This window comes from Thamnophis elegans, chromosome 5 (genome assembly GCF_009769535.1).
Source record: "Thamnophis elegans isolate rThaEle1 chromosome 5, rThaEle1.pri, whole genome shotgun sequence".
NCBI lineage: Eukaryota > Metazoa > Chordata > Lepidosauria > Squamata > Colubridae > Thamnophis > Thamnophis elegans.
In genome coordinates this window covers 90,824,943-90,850,131 of record NC_045545.1, presented here as the reverse complement: position 1 = coordinate 90,850,131, position 25,189 = coordinate 90,824,943, and the positions used below count along the sequence as shown (strand labels likewise).

At 44.2% G+C, this 25,189-nt stretch overlaps 1 protein-coding gene across 1 annotated transcript in view; it reads left to right on the top strand.

The window, feature by feature from the left end:
* Positions 1-24,134, top strand: part of GATA5 (GATA binding protein 5) — a 49,631-nt gene extending 25,497 nt beyond the window's left edge. Inside the window, exons 4-8 of the mRNA XM_032218346.1 lie at positions 11,938-12,107; positions 17,272-17,397; positions 19,676-19,766; positions 22,370-22,494; positions 23,553-24,134. Coding sequence (XP_032074237.1) covers positions 11,938-12,107; positions 17,272-17,397; positions 19,676-19,766; positions 22,370-22,494; positions 23,553-23,705 — 665 coding nt within the window. The 3' untranslated portion in view covers positions 23,706-24,134. The remainder of the gene's footprint in view (positions 1-11,937; positions 12,108-17,271; positions 17,398-19,675; positions 19,767-22,369; positions 22,495-23,552) is intronic.
* The last annotated feature ends 1,055 nt before the right edge of the window (positions 24,135-25,189 follow it).

Genomic DNA, 25,189 nt, shown 5'->3' with positions numbered 1-25,189 from the left:
ACCATTTTTCTTCTCTCAATTCCAAATGAGCTTTCTGGATGAAGCAATGTAGCATTGATGGCCCCACCAAGGACAGTAGGTTGGCTGTGTCCCCAAACCATTGCCCTAGGGCTTATAGAGAATAAGGATGAGCTGGAAGGGACCTTGGAGGTCTTCTAGTCCAACCCTCTGCTCAAGCAGGAGACACCCTATAGCATTTCAGTCAAGTAGCTGTCAAGTCCTCTCCTTAAAAACCACCAGTGATGAAGCACCCATACCTTCTGAAGGCAACTTCTGCTCCACTGGTTAATTGTCTTCACTGTCAGGAAATTCCTCCTTAATTCCAAGCTGCTTCTGTCCTTGATTAGTTCCCATCCATTGTTACTTATCCTGCCTTCAGGTGCTTTGGAAATTAAGTTGGCCCCACTCTCCCAAAGGTGCTTTTTCAAGAGGCAGCTGGACTTTCTGGTTTTTTCTTTGAGAAGACCTTTTGCTTCCCATCCAATAAGCTTCTTGGATGGGAAGTGAAACAGCTTCAAAAAAGAAAAAAACCCATACAGTCCAGTTGCCTCTTGAAAAGGCCTGTTTGGGACAACCATGACCGGGATGACTGAGAATCTCCATAGAGAAGTTGAGCCTCTCTTCTTTGAGTTGCCTTTAAGTCAGGATTTGGTAGAGATAAAAGCTGTAAAGCTGATGGGGGAAACTTCTCACCCTTCTCCACTACACAGAGAGGGGGGGGGGATGAGAGAGAGAGAGAGAATAAGAGAGAAAATAAGAGAGAATGAGAGAGAGAGAATGAGGGAATGAGAGAGAGAATGAGAGAGAGAATAAGAGAGAATGAGAGAGAGAGGGAATGAAGAGAGAGAGAGAATAAGAGAGAATGAGAGAGAGGGGGGAATGAGAGAGAGAGGGAATGAAGAGAGAAAGAATAAGAGAATGAGAGAGAGAGAATGAGAGAGAGAATGAGGGAATGAGAGAGAGAATAAGCGAGAATGAGAGAGAGAATGAGAGAGAGAGAATGAGAGAGATAGAGAGAATAAGAGAGAATGGGAGAGAGGGAATGAGAGAGAGAGAGAATAAGAGAGAATGAGAGAGGGGGGATGAGAGAGAGGGGAATGAAGAGAGAGAGAATGAGAGAGAGAATGAGAGAGAATAAGAGAAAATAAGCAAGAGAGAAAGAGAGGGAGTGAGAGAGAATGAATGAGAAAGAGAGAATGAGAGAGAGAATAAAAGAGAATGAGAAAAATAAGAGAAAATAAGTGAGAGAATGAGAGTGAAAGAATAAGTGAGAATAAGAGAGAATGAGAGTGAAAGAATGAAAGAGAATGAGAGAATGACAGAAATAATGAGAAAAAATAAGCGAGAGAATGAGAGAGAGAATAAGAGAATGAGAGGGGGGAATGAGAGAGAGAGATAATAAGACAGAGAGAATGAGAGAGAATAAGAGAGAGAGAGAGAGAGAGAGAGAGACTAAGAGAGAGAGACTTCTGCAGAGAGTCTGTCATTTGTCAGGTCTAAGCTGTCGGAGTGATTGATACGCAGAGTTCAGTCTATGCGGACTTTCTCCGTCAGCCAAGACATTCCAGCAGGCCTAGTCCAGCCTGCTTGTCGCCAGCAGTCAACAAGCAACACGGTTTGATTGAAATCAGGGAAGTCTCCTCATCCTCCCTCTCCTCCTCCCCTTTTATCATCTTACAATAACATCATCTCGATCATTTATTTTTACAACCAAGCCGGGCTGCGTGTCACCCGGCCCTTGCGAATGGCATTTGAAAAAGGGGAGGGGGTGTTGTTTGGAGGGCCTGTGTGTGTGTGTGTGTGTTTGTGTGTGTGTATTAAGTTTTAGTAAGGCACCCTCCGTGCCTCCACAGACAAGTCAATGGCCATTCGTTTCTGCTTCTGAGTAATTATTGTGGAATTTAGAAGAAAAGGAAGAGGAGTTAAACAAACAAGGGGAAATAAAGAAATAGGTTTATGTGCTGAAATCCGAAAGGAGGAAAAAAAAACAGGCTTATGTACCTCTTAAAAGTGGAAAGTAACAGAATAAGAGTGAATGTTTATTTATTTGGAGGGGTCTTTGGTGCTCTCTGAGCTTGGTTATTTTCCTGCAGACGTTTCGTTAACCAAACTAGGTAACGTCATCCATATTTGGGTAATGAGACCTCTGAAAAAAAACAACCGAGCTCAGAGAGTACCAAAAACACCTTGTTTCAACCCACAGCTACAAATATTCTCCTTTATTGATCCTTATTTATTTTCATTGGCCATATAAATTTATATGGCTGCTCAACTCACGCAGAGGTCACGCCACGTAGCTTGCAACATTAAAAAAAAACCCAAAACAATCCTTTATTTTCTATGCCCTGATCTTAAAACTCTTGAGGTAGATGCAATTTCATCTTGTGGAAATCATGGAGGAAGAGTATATGCAACAGCTGAAGTTTTGTTTGTTTTTAGAGCTTTGCGGTTGTGTAAAAGAAGCTTGTCTTCTCTCGCCACCGCCTGTCTGACAAATAGGTATTTATGATTTTATGGGACCTGGATAATGGCTTGTTTGAAATCCTGATTATTCTGGAAATGTAGAGCCCGGAGATAATGATTATTTCTAGAAACTGACCCAAACGGAAAAAGGAATTTTCTTCTTTCTGTTCCCAATACGACCTCGGTTGGGGAATTCTTTTAAGTCAAAGGCAACAACTTGTGTCCATAAACTACAGTCCGAACTACAGGTCAAATTATGCTGGACAGACAGTCGTAAATTCTGTCATTTGTTCAGTGGGGCATCGAGTGCTCATGTCCAATTTCACAACCTGCTTTGCAGGGATTGTTAACCCACTGTGGCAGGCATAAAGCAACCACAGCAGTCATTAAGTGAATCCATTGTGTGTCATGGATGTTTTCTGCTTTAAATTGGACATTTTCTGCATTTAGGTTGTAAACTGTGATCATGTGACAGACAGGTTCTGGGTTTGTTTATTTTGTTGTTATTAGCTGCGAAGTTGTGTCCGACCCATCGTGACCCCATGGACAACATTGCTCCAGGCCTTCCTGTCCTCTACCAACCTCTGGAGTCGATTTAAGCTCATGCCTACTGCTTTGGTGACTCCATCCAGCCACCTCATTCTCTGTCGTCCTCTTCCTCTTTTGCCCTCAATCGTTCCCAGCATGAGGCTCTTCTCCAGTGAGTCCTTCCTTCTCATTAGGTGGCCAAAGCATTTGAGTTTCCTCTTCAGGATCTGGCCTTCTAAAGAGCAGTCAGGGTTGCTCTCCTCTAGGATCTGATCAATTTGATCGTTTGCAGTCCAAGAGACTCGCAGGAGTCTTCTCCAGCACCAGAGTTCAAAGGCCTTCATTCTTTGGCGCTCAGCCTTTCTTAGGGTCCAACTTTCACAGCCATCCATTGCAACTGGGAAAACCACAGCCTTGACTATACGCACTTTTGTTGGCAGGTTTTATTTATTTATTGACTGCCAATAAATAAATGTGATCTCATGACCAGAAGGAGCAGGCTGTTCATCATAACTTTTCTGCTTGCCATTCCCACGCAGCATCTAGAACCGTGATGGTGAATCTATGGCGTGGGTGCCAGAGGTTTGAACGCAGAGCCCTCTCTGCTGGCATGCGCGCTGTCGCCCCAGCTCAAATCTCCGTGGCGTTTCTTTCGTGAGCTTCTTTTCCCCCTGCAAACGGCGAAACAGAAGCTCACGAAAGAAAAAGATCTCTTGCTGCGCTGCCCGTGTTGGGATGCTGCAATGGTCGTAAGTGCTAGAACAGATTGTAAGTTGCTTTTTCCAGTGCCATTGCGACTTCAAACGGTCACTAAATGAATGGTCATGAGTTAAAGTCTGCCTGTATCTGCCTCTAGTTTGGGGATCAGGTCTTTTGAAATGCTATGTGGATCCCATAGACCTGTTAGATCGCACAGGGACGGCCTCCTCCGGGTTCCGTCCACCAGCCAATGCCACCTGGCTACTACCTGGGGGAGGGCCTTCTCTGTGGCAGCTCCGGCCCTTTGGAACAAACTCCACACGGAGATTCGGACCCTCACCTCTCTCCAGGCCTTCCGGAAAGCTGTCAAAACCTGGCTGTGCCAGCAGGCCTGGGGTTGATGAGTTCCCCTCCCCTCTCGACCTGTGTGGCTGTATGATTCTTGTTTATTTTAATCATGTGTATTGTGTTCTATGTTCCCCTTTCCCCCTTTGAGTTCGCCGCCCTGAGTCCCTCCCGGAGAAGGGCGGCATACAAATAAACTAAATCTGAAATCTGAAATCTGCTAGTGAAATAATGTGAATATTCCTATCTTGCTACTGGGTGCTGAAGCACTTTGAGGAATATTCTCAGTTTGTCTCTCCTTGTTGGGTCAATGTGACCCAAATTTCAGGCTAATGAGTGGCAAGTAATTTGATCCCTGGTGGTGTTTTTTTTTCTCGGATCGCACTGTTCCAGATCAGGATGTTCTAGGACAGGAGTCAGCAAACTGTGGTGGCTGCATGTGGCTCTTTCCTCCCTCTGCTGCAGCTCCGTCACCGGTCGGCACCACAATTTTGAGAGGAGCTTCCGGTGGAGGGTGGAGGAGAAGCACAGTGCGCCAGGACTCTATGGCAAGGGGAGGGTTTTCCAGTTGTCTCCACAATTGATAGGGCTTTCGGTTATGACAGGAAGAGAAAAAAGTACGCCCCGCTAGGAGGAGACTCTATGGTGGGGGAACTGAACTTCCGGTCAGCTCCAGAATTGAACAGGGGGCTTCCGGTTAGGACCTTTGTGGCTCCTGGTGTTTTCTTTTCTGTGGGAAACTGGTCCAAATGGCTCTTTGAGTGTTTAAGTTTGCCGACCCCTGTTCTAGGATCAAGATTGAAACTGATTTGTTTCTTCCATCCACATTTTTAGATAGGGCATTTACTTTCGGTATGGCAGTGATGGCTAACCTTTTTGTCGTTGTGTGCGTGGCAAAAGCACCCCCCCCCCGCATGCGTCCCGCCCTGTGGGCATGTTCATGGGATCCCATCTCTTTCCTCCCCCCCCCGTGCATGCGCCACACCCCAACCCCTCGCCCAGTTGCTGCAGGAGGTCTTCCAAGCCCAAAACTGAACAGGGGGAGAGGCTGTCCCCTGACTGCACCCCGCCCCCTGCGCATGCACAGCAGAGACCTGAAGACTAGCTGGCCGGTGGGAGGCACACGTGGGGGAGCTGGGCTGGGCCGACGGCTGGTGTGCCCACAGAGAGGGCTCTGTGTGCCACCTGTGGCACACACACCATAGGTTCACCATCACAGAGGTATGGTGTAGATCATTAGCCCACAACCTTTTGGGTACCAGTGACCGGTTCCGTAGAGAAAGGTTTTTCCACAGACCAGAGAGTTGAGTGCAGCCTGCGGATGAGACTTTGCTTCTTTGTGCAGACCAGTTTCTGGCATCCCATGGACAGGTGCCCATCTACGGACCGGGGGATTAGGAACCCCTGGTGTAGATGTTGTGATTTTATAGCTGGTTGTTCAACAAGGCAATTTTTTCAAGATCTAGTATGTTTTCTTTTGAATGTATTTAGGAGGTTAAGATGGCCCATGTTCAAATATGTGACGTACAGGTAGCCCTTGAGTTACGACCACTATTGAGTCCGAAAGTGAAACATTGGTTAAGTGAGTAGCCCAATATTCAAGAGGAATTACCTTCAAGAAAGCAAAATCTATGCCAGGACAGTGGACCTGAGTTGCTATGCCATTTAAAAGATATTGAGGTCAATTGGATAAACTGATTACATACATTCTTCTAGTCATCATGTTACCACTTTCCTACAGGGGTAGAATCTTTTAAAAAGTGCAACTTCTAGAAAATAGGTTGTGTTTGTGGGTTACAGTATTCTTTAAGAATATTCCCCATTGAAGATTAATAATGGGATCTTAAATAATCATTATTAATCTTAAATTAATACAGGTAGTCCTCGGCTTACGAGCGGAATTGAGTACAAAATTTCTGTTGCTAAGTGAATGTGTGAATTTTGACCCACTTTATGACTTTTCTTGCCGCAGTTGTTAAGTGAATCACTGCAGTAGTTAAATTAGTGACACGGTTGTTAAGTGAATCTGGTTCCCCCAGTGGATTTCATTCTCAGAAGGTCACAAAAGGGGATCACATAACCCCGGGACACTGTAACCGTCGTAAATGTGAGTCAGTTCAAGCATCCGGATGTAAATCACGTGGCCATGGGGATGCTACAATGGTCGCAAATGTGAAAAATGCTCATAAGTCACTTTTTTCAGTGCTGTTGTAAGTTCAGTCACTAAGTGAATTGTTGTAAGTTATATAAATAATTTTTTTTCAGTGGTGACAGTACCGTAGCATTTCCACAGAAGAAATTGGGATGTTTCCTCCTCCTCCTCCTCCTCTGCTTGGAGAAATCATTCCCACTTTTTCTCTGCCCTCAAATCGGATGGCAATTTTTTTTTTAAAAAAAGTCCACATATAACCCAATTTGCTACAAAACCACGAGCACAGACTTCTTGGAAGGAAACCATTCCGGCTTGTCCTTTTGTCCTCTATAACTGTGAACCTTTCCTTCTGCACCCTTGTGGGTGTGTGTGCCAAGTGTACATGTAACACTCAGTTTTCGGCCCTGCGAGGACTGAATTTGCAAAGGAGGCTTCATAATCATTAACTTTTGCTTTGTATCTCCATGTTCCAAAGCGAGAGCCTAACTCTTGCGGGCAACAGGGGAAAACATGTCAGTTTCTAGTCCCTCCCTATTTGTTTCTTTCCTTGCCAGTGGCCGAAATCCTTCCTCCTTCAGATTGGAGTAGTTTATTTATATGCCGCCCTTTTCCCTGGGGGGACTCAGGGCGGCTTACAATTCGAAAGGGAGGGGAAAACAAACAGATTAACACATAAGACAGTACATCATTAAAAGCAAAACATTCATACAATTCGGGTGGGTTACGGTCTTTAACCCCAGGCCTGACGGGATAGCCAGGTCTTAAGGGCTGTGCGGAAGGTCTGGAGGGTGGTGAGGGTACGAATCTCCACGGGGAGATCGTTCCATAGGGTCGGAGCTGCCACCGAGAAGGCTCTCCTCCGCGTGGTTGCCAGTCGACATTGACCGGCAGATGGAACTCGGAGGAGGCCTAATCTATGGGATCTAATTGGATATAAACAAGTTTTTCTTTCTTTCTTTCTTTTTTGCTTTCTACGGATTCTTCCCTGCCAAAATCTTCCAGTTTAGCAGCACTTTTTTAAAAAAAAGGTTTGACAGCTAATCAAATCTATGTCTCCTCCGATCCATAATGACCATTTGGATGCTATGGATCGATAATAATTTACATTTGGATCAGTGATGGGTTTCACTTATTTTTACCACCACTTCATCGCACATGTGCACACCTTCCGTGCATGCACTGACCTGTGGTGGGTTCTGGATCCCGTTGCAAATGGTACAGTTGCAACGGGGCCCAGCGTCCACTACATGAATTCATGCAGCGTCGCATGCATCCTTACCTCTTACAATGCTTCCCGCGAGCCTCTGCGATGCTCCAGCTGCTCAGCGGAGCGTTGCGTAGGCACCGTGCACTCCGTGTGCGGAAGTACCGAAGAGCTCAAATACAAGTGAGGAGCTCGGGCGGGCGGATGGGCCCTCCGGAGCACCGTACTGGAACGGTATCCGGTGCTCCGGCAGCAGAGGTGGGTTCCTGCCAGTTCACACCTATTCGGTAGAACCGGTTCGTCAAATCTACTGAACCGGTTAGAAGAGGTTCCACCAGTGGACCCGGAAAGCAGGCCACACCTACAGAAGAGGTTCCAAAATTTTTTGAAACCCACCACTGCCACACACACACACACACACAGACAGACAGACAGACAGACACAGAGAAAGAGAGAGAGAGAAAGAAAGGAAGAAAGAAAGAAAAAAGAAAGAAAAAGAGTAAGAGAGATGAAAGAAAAAAAGAAAAAATGGACAGAGACAAAGGGAAGGAAAGGGGGGGGGGAGGAAGAAAACACATGGCCGGCAAGCCACTCCCACCAGGTCACATGGCTGGCAAGCCACTCCCACAAAGGAGGCCACACCCACAGAGTAGGTTCCAAAATATTTTGAAACCCACCACTGTCCGGCAGGCACCGGTACGCCTGTACTGGGTCATACCGCCTGCAACCCACCACTGGCACCGGCCTTCCGCACATGCACCCAGCCTCAAAAACATGACAAAATAGGACAGTACAGCGCCAGGACGGGAAGGGAGGGGCAGGGATGGACCCACCCATGATCTCCAATACCAGTTCGCCTCAACTGGCCCGAACCAGTCCAAACTGGCTTAAGAAGACCTCTGATTTGGATGCTTGACAACTGACTCACATTTATGACGGTTGCATGTTTATGTCCTGGAGTCTTGTGATCCACTTTTGCAACCTTTTGACAGAGCAAGGTCCATGGGGTGAAGCCCGATTTACTGAACAACCGTGTTACTAATTAATGGACCGTGTTGATTCACTTAACAAAATGCGTCGAGAAAAGATGTAAAATGGAGCAAAACTCACTTGAACAAGTTTCTCGATTAACAACCATAAATTTTGGGCTCAATTGTGGTCGTAGGTTGAGGACTACATGTATACGCTGAGCAAAAGAGAAAGGAGTAGATTTCAGACTGTTGACATCACTTGATTTTTAGTCATAAGAAAAGATAATACAGGTCTTTCTCAACTTACAACCGGTCACTCAACAAGTGATTGAAGTTATGATAGACTCCTGAAAAGCTACTTACAATTTAACGTTCCGATGGCTGTCTACATAGCTTCAATTTTCCAAGATTGGGAAATACCGGTCCATTTAAATCCAGATTGTCAACGACATGACCAACATTCCTGTTGCAAGTTGGGGGTTAAGTGAGTTTTGCCCCGTTTTACGAACCTTCGTGCCAGAGTTGTTAAGTGAATCGTTGCACTTGTTACGTTCATAACATGGATAATAAACTTTATCTGGCTTCCCCATTGACTTCCCTTCTCAGAAGGTTAAGATCACATCGCTTTTTTTTTTCAGCCGTAACTTTGAACAATCACTAAATTGAACGGTTGTAAGTCGAAGAGTATCTTATTATCAATGTAGTTTCCTGGCCTTTTTTTTTTAACCCTATAGCAGTGATGGCGAACTTTTCAAGTGCCGAAAAGGGAGTGCGGGTGTATGCACACACACGTCGGGGATGCTCACACTGGAAAATAGCTATAGCAATAGCAGTTAGACTTATATACCACTTCATAGGGCTTTCAGCCCTCTCTAAGCAGTTTACAGAGTCAGCATATTGCCCCCAACAACAATCCGGGTCCTCATTTCACCCACCTCGGAAGGATGGAAGGCTGAGTCAACCTTGAGCCGGTGAGATTAGAACCGCTGAACTTCAGATAACAGTCAGCTGAAGTGGCCTGCAGTACTGCACCCTAACCACTGCGCCACCTCAGCTCTGGAAGTCTAGCTCTTCCAGTTTCCGGTACTGCCGCACGCACGAAGGCCAGCTGATCGTCGTGCGTGCATGCGTGCCAGAAACCCAGAAGAGGAACGGAAGACGCCTTGCGTGCCCGGCAACATGGCTCCATGTGCCACTTTGGGCACGCGTTCCATAGGTCCGCCATCACGGCCCTATAGAAATATTTTTTAAAAAAACGGTTGTCTTCCGAATATGGTATGGAAGTCCAGATTTGATGTAAACAATGGCTGCTAGCAATTGCAATAAAGCAGATTTCATGGCATCCGGTGGGGAAAAGCTTGCTTAGGGGAACTCAGCTGGGCTGGTAATATGTTAGTCATCTCCCGGGCTGTATACGCACAATTAACCTGGATATCGAATTAAACTAGCCTACTGCTATCTAGATTTATACAACTCATTGATTCAACAAGTTCCAGAGTCCAATCAAATTGGTCCGTCCAATTTGATTAAAAAATAAATAAATGTGGTGTAAGCAAACAAATGATAACTCCCAGGGAGCCTACATTAACTTAGTTAAATGTGCAGTGCATAGGTATCCAATGGACATTGTAGTCTTGTCCCATTTATGATAATAATAAAAAAAAATATTGAGGAATCTGGTAGCATCAGCAAATTTTATTAAAAGGCAGATGCCTTTGTGAGCCGAGACTTACTTACTTACTTACTTACTTACTTACTTACTTACTTATTTATTTATTTATTTATTTATTTATTTATTTATTTATTTATTCATTCATTCATTCATTCATTCATTCATTCATTCATTCATTCATTCATTCATTCATTCATACGATTTATAGGCCGCCCAATCCCGAAGGACTCTGAGACTCATTTCAACAGGTGCATAGAGTGGTTAGTTGAGTCTTTGTCAACCTTGGCAACTTGAAGATGAGTGGACCTGGCTAGCTAGGGAATTCTGGGTGTTGTAGTCCATCCATTTTCAAGTTGCCAGAGTTGAGAAACGCTGGGCCACACGGATATAGGATTTAAGTTCAGATCCAGGAAGGGAAATCAGATTGGTTATGCAGATGCGGGTTACAAATAAGACATATTTGTCAGTACCATATCCGTTAACAATGGTAAGGTGTTAAAGATCTATTTTGGAGGCTGCCTTAAAGGTCTTGAAACCTTTTCACGTAGGTGACTTCAACCGTCTCTCATTTAATGTCTCCATTTTCCTAGAGGAACAATTTGAGATCTACCACAGAATATCCTCTGAGGTTGAAATGCTGAAATCACTTTGTCCTTCTTGAAGTCCATCAGATGGATGCATATGTTGGGATCCATGGATGGATAGGATCAGTAGAGCACTAGTGCAGCTGTGAGATTACAGCTGTTAGATTGTGTATCTTGATGTGTAATGGGTGGAAGGAATAATCTTGAGGAACAGAAAGAAGAGTTGTAACCAAAGCAATTGTCAGATAACAGAAAACTGATTCCTGGACAGAATAGTAACCTGTGGAAACGTCTTGCACAAATCCCCTCCCTTTTTCTCACAAAGATAAAAAAAACATCCAGACTTGCAAAATACAGTTATTGTAACCTTATAATGAAAATAGTAGAGATACTTCTCAGCCTATGACCACAATTGAGCCCCAATTTTTTCTGTTGTTAAATGAGACATTTGCTAAGCAAATGTTGACCCCATTTTACAATCTTTCTTGCCACAGCTGTTAGGCGGATCACTGTAGTGGTTAAGTTAGTGGCACGTTAAGTGAGTGACACTGTTGTTAAGTGAATCTCGTTTTCCCATGGTTAGAAGATTGCAAAAAAAATGGGATCACATGATCCTGGAACACTGCAACCGTCGTAAAGATGAACCAGTGGCCAAGCGTCTCATGACCATGGGGATGCTGTAACGGTTGTAAGTGTGGAAAAACAGTCATAAGTCATTTGTTTCTCAAGGACTGTATTAGCATTAACAGAAGACCAGAATAACAGAGTCGGAAGGGACCTTGGAGATCTTCTAGTCCAACCCCCTGTTCAAGCAGGAAACCCTATGCCATTTTAGACAAATGGTAGCCCCAATGTCTTCTTAAAAACAAGCAGAGTGATGGCATGAAGGGAAAAAACAATTTCTGTGTCCGGTTGTTCTGGCATGCAATCCTATAGCAGCATCCTGAGGGAAGAAGTTGGAGCAGTTTATCTCCAGGATGTGAGGGGTTTGTAGATATTTTCTCAGCTCTCTTGCTGACCTGTGCAATATTGAGGTAGAGAAGAGCAGAGTCGGAAGGGACCTTGGAGGTCTTCTAGTCCAACCCCCTGCTCAGGTACGAAACCCTACACTATTTCACTCTCTTCTTAAAAGCTTCCAATGTTGGAGCATTCACAATTTCTGGAGGCAAGTCGTTCCACTGATCAATTGTTCTCACTCTCAGCATTCTTACTGCATTCATAATCTTGGCTTCCTAGTTGGGTCTTCCCTGAAGGGCTGACATGATGCTACCCAAAACTTCAGTTCTCACCATTCTTTTTTTCCCCTTGCCTCATTTCAGAGTTCGTGGAGGAATTCCCTGGAGACGGCCGCGAGTGTGTGAACTGCGGGGCCATGTCCACCCCCTTATGGAGGAAAGATGGCACAGGGCATTATCTTTGCAATGCCTGTGGCCTCTATCACAAAATGAACGGGATCAACAGACCTCTCATCAAGCCACAGAAACGACTGGTAAGGCTGACTCATGTGTTGCAACGTTGCTTTCCCAGTCATGTTTACAGGACCCTCTACACTGATTGACAGTATCTCTAACAGGTCTGTGGAGATTCTCAGTCGTCCAGGTCACGGTCTCTCCCTCTCTCTGTGTCTCTCTCTCTCCTCTCTCTGTCTCCCCCCCTCTCTCTCTATGTGTATGTCTCTCTCTGTCTCTATCTCTCTGTGTGTCTCTCTCCTCTCTCTGTCTCTCTGTCTCTCCCTCTCTCTCTCTCCTCTTTCTGTCGCTCTTTGTCTCTCCCTCTCTGTATGTCTCTCTCTGTCTCCCTCTCTCTCTCTGTCTCTCTCTCCTCTCTGTCTCCCTCTCTCTCCCTCTCTCTGTATCTCTCTCTCTCCTCTCTCTCTCTCTCTCTCCCCCTCTCTGTATGTCTCTCTCTGTCTCTCTGTGTCTCTCCTATCTGTGTCTCTCTCCTCTCTCTGTGTGTCTCCCCTCTGTCTCTCTCTCTCCTCTCTCTGTCTCTCTGTCTCTGTCTGTGTATCTCTCTCCTCTCTCCCCCCCTCTCTGTATGTCTCTCTCTGTCTCTATCTCTCTGTGTCTCTCCTCTCTGTCTCTCTCTCTCCTCTCTCTATGTGTCTCTCTCTCTCTCTCCTCTCTCTGTCTCTCTCTCTCTCTTTCTCTGTCTCTCTCCTCTCTCTCTCCCCCCTGTATGTCTCTCTCTGTCTCTATCTCTCTGTGTCTCTCTCTCCTCTCTCTGTGTGTCTCTCTCTGTCTCTCTCCTCTTTCTGTCTCTCTCTCTCTCTGTGTGTGTGTATGTGTGTGTACATCCTCCAAGGTTAATTCACCAACATTCAAGATCGTAGCCTTTCTTCCCCACCCCACCCCCACCCCCCTTTTCAGTTGTTTATAGAGACTAGATCCTACCACACGAGCTTCCAAAATATTCCCTCGTCCTTGAGACTCCATACTTGAAATTTAAAAACACTGAACTTTCCAGAGTCTTGATAATGTCCTCTTTGGCCTTTGAAGTGCGTAGAACTGAAAGCAACTGCATGGGGGGTGGGGAGGAAGTATGTTTTGTAGTAAGAAGTAAGGAGGAGGAATTGCACAGACCTACAGGATAAAAGCCAATCTGTGCCTCCCCGCAGCTGGGCTTTAGTAGATAAACGGTGAGCAGATAAAACCTTTTTTTTTTTTTAAACAAAAGGAGAAATCTCACTGTTTCCATTGCAGGCGTCAGAGCTATGAAAGCGATGATTTTATTTAATCAAGGAAAACCTTAACAACACGAGCTGCGTTTCTGTTCGTATTTGGGGTTAGGGTGTTATTGTTTTGAATCCGTTTCTTGGATCTCTGTTCTCCGGTTTTATTTTCCTTTCTTCTTTTCTTGCAATAAACCACAAAGGGGAAAAACTAACAGCTACAACAACAAGAACTCTGGAGCAAGGCTTCAACAGAAAGGTCCAAAAGGCTTTTTAGTAAAGAGCGGGTGAAACTTCTGGGCGTGTTTTGGATAAATACAGTTGGAAACTCACAATGCAGAGAGAGTTTATCAGCTGCTTTAGGTGGTTGGCAATTAGCTTCCTGCTGAAGGACTCAAGTCTGGTTTTGTATAAACAAACCGGGTTGGCCCAGCATTGAAAATCAGCGATTTTCAAGCAAGGTCAACCTTTTTTGCAAAGGCGGTTGGAGTAAGAAGGAAGAGAAATTCACCCTCTGTTCTGAGAAAGCGTTGGGATGATTTGGTTAGCCAAACAGATCTTTCCCCCTCTTTTTTTTCAATTCATTGGTGTTGCCAAATGTCAAAACAAAGGAACGTGTTACTCAAGGCTGCTTTATAAGAAGAGCCGTCTTCTTTCCTTGAAGGGCTGTGTAACATGCAGGTAATCCTTCGCGTACGGCCGCAAGGGACTCCCAACGTGTCTACTGCCAAACGAGACGGTTCTTAAGTGAATTCTGCCCTGTTTTTAGGATCGTACTGTTGGAAGAAACGTCCATCTGGGTTCAGTTCCAAGTGGGGGAAAAGACACTGGAAACATGGAGTCTGCTTGGAAAGATGGTTTAATGGTGGACAGGATCACATAGTTTGAGGTCCTGGGTAAAAAAGGGAAGAGAAGCTGAGAGTGCCCTGGGTTTTATGCCCTCTCTGGGCTTTTGAATTTGAGCTTGGATTCTGATTGGTTGTCAGACTCCCATGGGGCCATGCAGGGGAAACTTTGTAGGTTCTCCTGAGTCCCAGGCTTGGTTGAGCCTTGCTGGGTGATGATGTAATGAAGGGGCTTTGGGATTCCTATTATGGCCCATTTTTTTTGCTCATTTTTGCCCTCCCCAGCCCCCAGGAACACCCTGGAAGCCTCCTAAAGGCTATGCATGGCCATTTTTGCAAAGGGGGCGGGGTTTCAGGAGGCAAATAAAATGCTGAATTCAGTGTATAAGACGCACCCAGATTTTCACCCTCTTTTTTGAAGGAAAAGGGTGCATCTTATACTCCGAAAAATACGGTATTTGAAACCACCAAAAGGCCATTGGGGAATACTCTGCTCCTTTTTAAAAGGTCAGATGCCTCTTTATTGTTCTTGGAAGTCGGGGTAAAATGGGGGTGTCAAACTCGATTTCATTGAGTTTGGTTAATGAAACCCTCATCCAGGTTGTGTTTGACCGTGGGGGGGGGGCATGGTGGGCATGGCCAGCTTGACATCACCTGCATTGGGGGGGAGCCTGTGGTGGCCTGAGTGCTTGGCCAGCAAAAACAGGCTCCCAAGCTCCCTTTTCGGTTATGATGGCCTCCTGCAACCCTCTGCCAACGAAAACGGAGCTCGGGGGAACCACACGCAGCACTCCCGAGCTCTGTTTTCACTTGCAGAGACACTGCGGGCCGGTCCTTCACTATTTCCAGGTTGGCCCCGCGGACCAGGTCTAAGCACGCCATGGGCTGGATCCAGCCCCTGGGCCTTGAGTTTGACACCCCTGAGGTAGAAAGAGCAGCTGACCACAATTCTATTGGAATGCCAAGAAAGAGACTCCAAAGTTAGCTCCCAGTATGACTGCACTTTTCTACTTTTAAGAACTGTTTTTGCAAAAGCTAAATGTTGAAACGTCTTCTCTGCCTTGTCACGCCATCCATTTTATACTAATGCTGATCAGCGCTATGAAGTTTGCCGAGCTGGGCATTTGAGTTCCTGCTTCTTTCACTTAATCCATCATCCGCGGTCCCAAGTTTTTAATAGTAAAGTAAACAGATATGAAATTCTCCGGCGCGTACATAATTTCCAAAGCAGCTGGAATTATGATCCTCACAGGCCAGAAACTTTCTCTCGCAAAGGTTGCGAGGTATTCTTGAAGCACCTGAAGTGAGAACTGAAGCGAGGCCGGGGTCAGCCTGTGGTCTAGTTTTGTGAGCAGCCCCTTGGAGGAGTTTTTGTGTTCTGGAGATCCTCCCCCACCACCCAAACATTGTCCCTCGACAGTTAGCAGCATGTCAAGAAGAGGTCAGGCTAGCAAAGAACGGGGAAATGGGAGCCTTCCAATGGCTGCTGAACTACAATTCCCAGAATCCTCTTGTTGGGGTCAGAATGGGACACCTCACTGTGGCCAACTCATTCCGGCCAACTTGCTGTGCAACAAGTCACCATGTGACAATTTAACAATTCAACTGAATTATTTAAAATAAATTTTAAAATATTTCCACTTTCATCATACAGATTTCATTCTGTCCTTCCTTTGGCATCCTTTCTTAATCATTCTGTTCTGCCATTTCTTTGATATTAGTGTAACTCTCGTCTTGCAATCAGTTAGTCCATGGTGAGTTGGCCATGGCACGTTGGCTGCAGCGAATTGTCATAGAATAGATCCTGTTGAGGTGACCAAGGGTGAGGGTTGATGGGTGTTGCATTCACATTGTAGATAGATGATGATAGATAGATAGATAGATAGATAGATAGATAGATAGATAGATAGATAGATTGATAGATACAGATAGATGATAATGATAGATACAGGTAGATGATAATGATAGATAGATAGATAGATAGATAGATAGATAGATAGATAGATAGATAGATAGATAGATAGATGATAATGATAGATAGATTGATTGATAGATTGATAGATTGATAGATAGATTGATAGATTGATAGATTGATAGATTGATAGATTGATAGATTGATAGATTGATAGATTGATAGATTGATAGATTGATAGATTGATAGATTGATAGATTGATAGATTGATAGATTGATAGATGATAATGATAGATACAGATAGATGATAATGATAGATACAGATAGATAGATAGATGACAGATAGATAGATAGATAGATAGATAGATAGATAGATAGATAGATAGATAGATAGATGATAGATAGATGATAGATAGATGATAGATAGATAGATAGATAGATAGATAGATAGATAGATAGATAGATAGATAGATAGATAGAGATAATAATGAGATACAGATAGATGATAATGATAGATGGATGGATGGATAGATACTATAGATAGATAGATAGATAGATAGATAGATAGATAGATAGATAGATAGATAGATAGATACAGATAGATACAGATAGATGATAATGATAGATAGATGGATAGATAGATACTGTAGATAGATACTGTAGATAGATACTATAGATAGATAGATAGATAGATAGATAGATAGATAGATAGATAGATAGATAGATAGATAGATAGATAATAGATGGAGGAGTAATGGACTGTAAGAAATGGCTCTGATTTAGAAATATAGAATTATAAAGCGAGAGGGGAAAAGAGAAAATGGGAAAAAGAGAAAGAGAAAGAAATTACACAGTGCTAAATTTTTGGCTCAGCTTCTCCTCTGGTGCTTTGTGAACGATTTCCCCCTGGCAAAAGTCCATTTAAATTCGGGGAAGAGGATTTAAAGGGATATTACCAGAGTACGTTACAACCCTTTAAAAAAAACAAAAAAAACCCCACCACCATGTACTCTGCAAAAAGACATGATCTCAGCAGACTGTTATTGTTTCCAATAAATTGTGTTGTCTTTAATGTGGAATGAGGCTTTTCATGTTTCGGGAAATGGTTTTAATTTTGATTGCCTCCGAACTGAGGCTTCATAATACTTTTTTTTCCTTAGCTCTCCCGCCTTCCAAAAACTCTGCATCTGTTCTTAAGACGATTTCTCCTCTTTTTACTTGGCAGTCTTCAACCCGTCGAGCTGGTCTTTGCTGCACTAACTGTCACACAACCAACACAACCCTTTGGAGACGGAACGCAGAAGGCGAGCCGGTGTGCAACGCATGTGGCTTATACATGAAACTCCACGGGGTAAGAGGAGAACGTAGCTTGGTGTATTTCTTACACTTTAATACTTTGATGTATTGATTGTTGTTAGCAATGATCATTCAGAAATAATTGCTCGGATTTTGTTGTTGTTCAGTTGTAAGCCCCATTTGACTCTTTGCAACCCCATTGTTGTGGCCCACCAGCAGCCAGCAGAGCTGATGGCAGACTCAGACAGTGAGGAGGTTGGGGAGGAACATGGGCCAGTCCTGGAGTCTGAGGAAGGCTCTGACGAGGGCTCCGTGTTGGAGGCAGAGGGGTGGGGGCAAGACTGCTTGACAGTTATCAGCTGCTTTCAGAGTTGGAGTTCAGTGGGGCAGAAGAACAGCTGGAGCCTGTTCTCAGTGTCCACATGCACAGAGCTGCCAGGAAAAATGAATAGCTAAGGAACAAGGGCCAACTTGGGAATAAAGTCACAAGTGGACGGTGAATGGCCCCTCACATAGGGGATATAAGAGGAGCAAAAGTGGAGGAGTGTTTGCAGGAGACAATTAGTTCATTCCTGCATTCTTGCCAAGTACTGCGGCGTCTGAAAGATATTGGCCTGGCCACTCTCCAAGCCTGATAAAGGTTGGTAACTGTGAACTCTCTTGAAAGACTATGGGAGAGGAATTCATTGTAAATTAAATACATGGGGTTTAACGGGACGAGGACTCAGCTTCATGCTCCTGGGGAAGCCTAGGTCAGAACACCCATGGACCCCAGTGGGTCAGTCTCCTATGTCCTCCACTGTCTCCAGAGTCGGCCCAAATTCATATTTATGGCATTGATGACACTATCTAACCATCTCATCTTCTGCTGTCGTTCTGCCTTTCATCTTCCATCTTTTCCACGGAGTCATCTCTTAACCAAAATATTTGAGCTTCAGCTTCCAATCTCTGCCCTTCCAAAGGACAGTCAAGGTTGATGTCCTTTAGGATCGACCGATTGGATCTCCTAGCATTCCAAGGGGCTCTCCAGAGTCTTCTCCTATAGCACAATTTGAAAGCATCAATTCTTTGGCGCTCAGCCAGCCTTATGGTCCATCTCTCCATTACTTCTGGGGAAATAATAGCTCTAACTGTATAGAACTTTTGTCGGCCAGGTGACGCCTCAGCTTCTTAAGGTTTTCCATAACTTTTCTACCAAGGAGCGAGCATCCTTTAAACTCATAAGCGTAGTCACCATCATCATTTTCTTTTAATGAGCCCATAATCCCTTTCCGGGTTGAAGTTTGGGCAACTGAATGGAGCTGAGTGATTACTGGCCAGATACCTTTCCTGTCACCAATGCGAAGTTATATTCAGCAGATAGAGATTATTCTCATTGTGCCTAGAGAGAGAAATATCTACCTCTCCCTAGGATCAAACTCAAAGCCTCCTGATTGTGATGCAAGAGCTCTGAGTGTAGTCACCCTCTTCCCCCCCAAAAAAACGCTAATGCAGTCCTAGGCTGCAACAACAAAGGAATAATAATATCAACATTGCGTGAAGCATTAGTACTATGTTGCAGGAGGCTGTCCCAGCCAAAAACGGAGCCCACAAGGACTTCAGCTGGCCCCTCCAAGCTTCATTTTCACTGGCAGATGGTTGCAGGAGGCCGTCCCAGCTGAAAACGGAGCTCAGAAGCCAGTTTCTGCGGCAGAGCGTTTGGACCACCACAGGCTCCCCCCCAAAATGAGTGACATCATGCTGGCCATGCCCGCCGTGATCACACCCCCCCAAGTCAAACACAACCTTGATGCGGCCCTCAATGAAATCAAGTTTGACACCCCTTTGTAGAGGGTGAAGCTTGGTGGGGTTACAGGAGGCCGTCCCAGCTGAAAACGGATCTCAGGAGCCAGTTTCTGCGGCAGAACGTTCGGACCACCACAGGCTCCCCCCCCAACATGAGTGACATCATGCTGGCCATGCCCGCTCTGATCACCACCACCACCCAAATCAAACACAACCTTGATGCGGCCCTCAATGAAATCAAGTTTGACACCCCTTTGTAGAGGGTGAAGCTTGGTAGGGTTACAGGAGGCCGTCCCAGCTGAAAACGGAGCTCGGGAGCCAGTTTCTGATAATACACCCACTCAGGAAGTGTTCCAAATATTGTGCCTCGCTCATTTACTAGCCAAGGACGGCTATTGAGGGAAAGAGTTTGCAGTGAAGGACAAGGACGTCATACATATTTGTGTGCAAGTACCAGGAGAATGCAGAAAAGAATGTCTGGAAGTCATCCAGAGCAGAAATGCAAACCAGTATTGATGGTTTGTGCTCTCTTTTTTTAAAATATCAAGGTGCCAAGACCTCTGGCAATGAAAAAGGAAAGCATCCAGACCAGAAAACGGAAACCTAAAAATGTCAATAAAAGCAAATCCTCAGCAAACAGTAAGTAATTCATTATTATTCTGTTTTGTTAGTGCATCAGTAAATATCCCCAACTCCTTTTGGGGGGGGGGAAACCTCTCATCACAGAACCAGTCCTTGGTGCTCAAAAGGTTGGGGGCCACTACAGTAGAAGACATATTGAAGTCCCAAAAGGTTTGTAGGAGCCCAGTGGTGGGTTCCTATCGGTTCTGACCAGTTGGGCTGAACCAGTAGTCGTTTGCCACGCCCCTGAACCGGTTCTCCATGTGCCATCTTATTTTTTGCTTTTGCACATGCACAGAACAATTTTTATTGTACCGAGCATGTACGGTGCCACGCCCGTGAGCAAATCGGCAGCTGTGACTGCCGGAACCCATCCCTGTAGGAGCCGTGACGGCAGAGTGCTTAGAACGCAGCATTGTGAGCTAATTCTGCCAACTGCCTGCAGTTCGATCCTGACAGGCTTCTCCAGGTTGACTCAGCCGACCATCCTTCCAAGGTTGGCAAAATGAGTAAGCAGATTGTTGGGGGCAAAAGTCTGATTCTGTAAACCACTTAGAGAGGGCTGTAAAGCACTGTGAAGCGGTATATAAAATCTAAGTTCTATCGCTATTCAATTCTCCGGAAAAAGAGCAGAAAGGAAGAAGACGAGTTATTGTTTGGCTGAATTCAAACAGGGTTCTAACAGATAATGTTATTTGGTTGATTATTTTTTTAGCTTAGCGTAGCCATCTCTAGCTTAGATGCACCAAGACAGGTTGGAATACTATAACAATATATGCCGTCCGAATGCCTAGAGCAAGAGTCCCATTGGGAGAAATGCAGGCTTGGTGTATTGTGTGAATGCATCCATTCTGGCTAGCAGATCTTAGTTTGCATTCTGTTTTTTATCAATGTACCCAGCTAGTAGTTGTTACTTCAACAAACTACGTGTATGCAAGGGATAATTCGTGAACTACATTTTTTTTTTGCAGTTCTGGACAACTGGGAGTTGTATTTTATTTTCACTCTTGCCCTATCCAAATTCTTGGCCTGAAGCGTTACAATTCAAGACGGATAGCCCCCCCGTGATTTTGCCCGCTCTAACAAAAAATGATGGTTAAAGATTGATTGTAGTCATTATGAACTTGTAAGCCTTCTTGAGTGCTTTGGCAGCAAATAAATAAATGTAGAAGTAAATCCAAACAAACTGTTACAGGGCAGACAATTTTCGGAGATCTCTACTACCTCTTCCTGTATTTTCAGTTCAACTCCCACCAATTTTGAAATGTTTTCCTATCCAGCAATTCGTAAACATTCCTGGTATTTCATGGCCACTGAGTGCACTAACTCACATTAAGTTATTCAAGATTTATTTAAGTTATTTGGGAAAACTTTGGGCTTCCCCCTACAATGCTAACAGTGCCTTCTCGGTGTCAAAAGAGTGATTTAAAACTCTGTTTTTTAACCGTATTGTTGTTCACTGACAGGATCTTGAGATAATTTCCCTCTTACGATAGGATTTCTGGTTTTAATGCTTATTTTCTTGACCCTGCGGAGAGCTCCCTTGGTAATCGGGAGAGCTAATAAATTGATTGTAAAAAACAGAAATGGGACAGGAACTGCATTAGAATCAACTGATGGAAAGTTAAGTTAGAATCCTAACCTGCAGACAACCAGATGGGATGGCACTGGGCCCTTAAGCATCATACACAACTCGACTTACGACCACAACTGGGCCCAAAATTTCTGTTGCTAAATGAGACATCTGTTAAATGAATTTTGCCCCATTTTAATGACCATTCTTGCCACTGTTGTTAAGTGAATCAATGCAGTTGGTAAATTAATAACAAAGTAGTTCAGTGAATATGGCTTCCCCGTTGACTTTGCTTGTCAGAAGGTCGCAAAAGGAGATCCCGGGACATTGCAAACCGTCATAAATATGAATCAGTTACTAAGCATCTAAATTTTGATCATGTGAACACAGGGATGCTGCAAGGTAGGTAGGTAGGTAGGTAGGTAGGTAGGTAGGTAGGTAGGTAGGTAGAGAGAGAGAGAGAGAGAGAGAGAGAGAGAGAGAGAGAGAGATAAATAGATATAGAGTTATAGAGACAGAGAGATAGATAGAGATAGAGAGATGATAGATGATAGATGATAGAGAGAGAGATGATAGAGATAGATAGATAGATAGATAGATAGATAGATAGATAGATAGATAGATAGATAGATGATAGAGAGATGATTGATGGATTGATAGATTGATAGATTGATAGATGATGCAGATAGATATAGACAGACAGACAGATATAGATAGATAGATAGATAGATAGATAGATAGATAGATAGATAGATAGATAGATAGATGATATATAGATAGATGATAGATAGATGATAGATATAGATAGATAGATAGATAGATAGATAGATAGATGATATATAGATAGATGATAGATAGATGATAGATATAGATAGATAGATGATTGATAGATGATTATTTGATGGATTTAGATAGATAGACAGATAGATAGATGATAGATAGATAGATAGATAAATAGATAGATAGATAGATAATTGAGAGATTGATGGATTGATGACGATAGTAGATGATAGATGGATTCTAATAGATATTTTTCTATCATTCTCAGGTTCCACAACTTCCACCACCAACTCTCCTTCCTCACTTACAAACTCAGAGAGCACCGTCACTTTAAAAACCGAACCAGCCATCACACCACAATATCCGGGACAAGCAATAGTGTCAACTTCCCAGGTCAGTAGAATCAGCAGGGTCCTCACATCGACGTAATCGGTCCTCGACTTACAATCACGTTTAGGGCTAGAACATCCGTAGTTAAGCGAGGCAGTTGTTAAGGGAGTCATGCCCATAAATCCTTCCATTCCCAACCATCCAGTCAGAGCTGAAGAAGCTTCTTGGAGGAGAAGTGAAACTTCTTCAAAGAAAAACAAGAAAGTCCAGTTGCTTCCTGAAAAAAAAGCATCTTTGAATAAATGAATGGTTGTAAGTTGAGGTGGATTCCTATCAAACGTTTATGTCATATTTTTTTTCAATAGACACATTGCAAAAACATCTAGGTAAATATACCTTTTTTTTTTCAAAAGCAGTTTGCTACAAAATTGAGATGCCTAAGCAAGTAACCAAGGGGGGGGAACTGGATCGTGTCCAATTCTACAACTTTTTTTTTTTGTGCCACAGTTGTTAAGAGAATCACTGCAATTGTTAAGTGAATGAGGCAGTCGTTAAGTGAATCTGGCTTCCTCCGTTGACTAGGAAAGTCACACATGGGCGGGGGTCGGCAACCTTAAACACTCAAAGAGCCACCGGAAGCCCCCCGTTCAATTCCAGAGCCGACCGGAAGTCTGGTTCCCCCACCATAGAGTCTCCTCCTAGCATGGCATCCTTTTTCCTCTACCTGCCCTAACCAAAAGCACTATCAATTGTGGAGCCGACCAGCGACAGGGAGACGCAGCAGAAGGATGAAAGAGCCACATGCGGCTCCAGAGCCACAGGTTGCTGACTCCTGCACATGGGGATCCCTGGACCCCCAGCGTGCTGCAACCATTGTAAATATATACCACCTGCAAGGGCCCTTATTTTGATCGTGTAACTTGTGGTCACGCCACGATTGTAACTGCGAGGACGGGTTGTAAGTCCCATTTTTTTCCCAGTGCCGTTGTAACTTCGAATGGGCATTAAACAAAGGACGGTAAGTTGAGGACTCCCTGTAACAATAGCCAGAACGAGTGACCATCTTAAGAATGGTCCTATTTATGGTGATGAACTGATTGTTTTATTTCTGACCCCTGCAGAGCCCGGGACATTCTGAAAACGGGCTGGATGAGCCTCATCCCCAGTTCAAGTATGAGCCAGAAGACTATACCTTCCCATCTTCTATGTCTCAACCATCAGGTCTAAGCGTTGGCCCCCGTCAAGACTCATGGTACCCCTTGGCCCTAGCCTAAGCAGCCAGCCTTCCGTTCCAAAAACAAGAAGGAATCCATCCTATCAGGATATGACTGGACCAGCAGACAAGATTTCCGGACTGTAATCCTTTGGATCTGCCAGGTTTCTATTCCTTGGGAGATACCTTCCTTCCTTCCTTCCTTCTCTACGAAGGCCACCCCCCTGCCGTCTTTTGCCGCTGACTCCTTTTTTTTTTTGTGGCCCTTTGAATCTCTTGAAAAGTTGATATTCTTTCACCAATCAAAAATAAAACAGAAAAGGGATTTGGGAGTTCAGGCACAAGTCTCTCTTTCTTTCTCCCGAGATCCATCCGAAAGCGATAACAATCGGTGTTGTCTTCACGGTGATTCTTCTCTTTCCTTCCCCTCTTCTTCTTCTTCTTCTTCTTCTTTTTTTAAATGACTCCCTTGTGTGCAATTTTATTCTTAATAAAGAGGATGGAAACATCTGACCTCAAGTAATTTCATTTATTAAAAGGCCAAACGGAACTGCCGCGGCCGCCCGCACGTGCGCCATAGATTAAAAGGGTGGGAAAAGTTCCTGAAAAGTTCAATTGAGCCCCCAAAAATTCTGTTGCTAAGTTGTTGAGTTTTGCCTCCTTTTATGAACTTTCTCGCCACACAGTGTTGTTATGCGAATCACTGCAGTCGTGTTAAGTTAGTAATAAAGTTGTAAAGTGAATCTGGCTTCCCCAGATTCGCTCAGTCGCAAAAGGGGATCAGGTGACCCCGGGACACTGCAACCCATCATAAATATGAGACAGTTGCCAAGTGGCGTCTGAATTTCGATCGTGTGACCATGAGGATGTTGCAAGGGTCACACAGGTGTGAAAAATGGTAGTAAGTCACTTTTGTAAGGGCTGTTGTAACTTAGAATGGTCACTAAATGGATGGTTGTAAATCAAGTGCCACTTATAGAAGTTCAAGGATCTCCCACATGTTGCCATGGTAAAAAAAAAAAAAAGACCACCTTATCCAATGCTTAGGAGTAGAAGAAAATGGAACTGCATCTACATGGAGGGAAGTATGCAGTGGAGTACCCCAAGGCTCCATTTTAGGCCCCGTACTCTTCAACATCTTCCTCAATGATTTGGATGAGGGAATAAATGGGGAACTCATCAAATTTGCAGATGACACCAAGCTGGCAGGAATAGCCAACACTCCAGAAGACAGGCTTAAGATACAGAAGGATCTTGACAAACTTGAATATTGGGCACTTTCTAATAAAAAGAAATTCAATGGTGAAAAGAGTAAGGTTCTACATTTAGGCAAGAAAAACGAAATGCACAGGTACAGTATAGGTGGTACCTTGCTCAATAAGAGTAACTGTGAAAGGGATCTTGGAGTCCTAGTGGACAACCATTTACATATGAGCCAGCCATGTGCAGCAGCTGCCAAAAAAGCCAACACAGTTCTAGGCTGCATAAACAGAGGGATAGAATCAAGATCACGTGAAGGGTTAATACCACTTTATAATGCCTTGG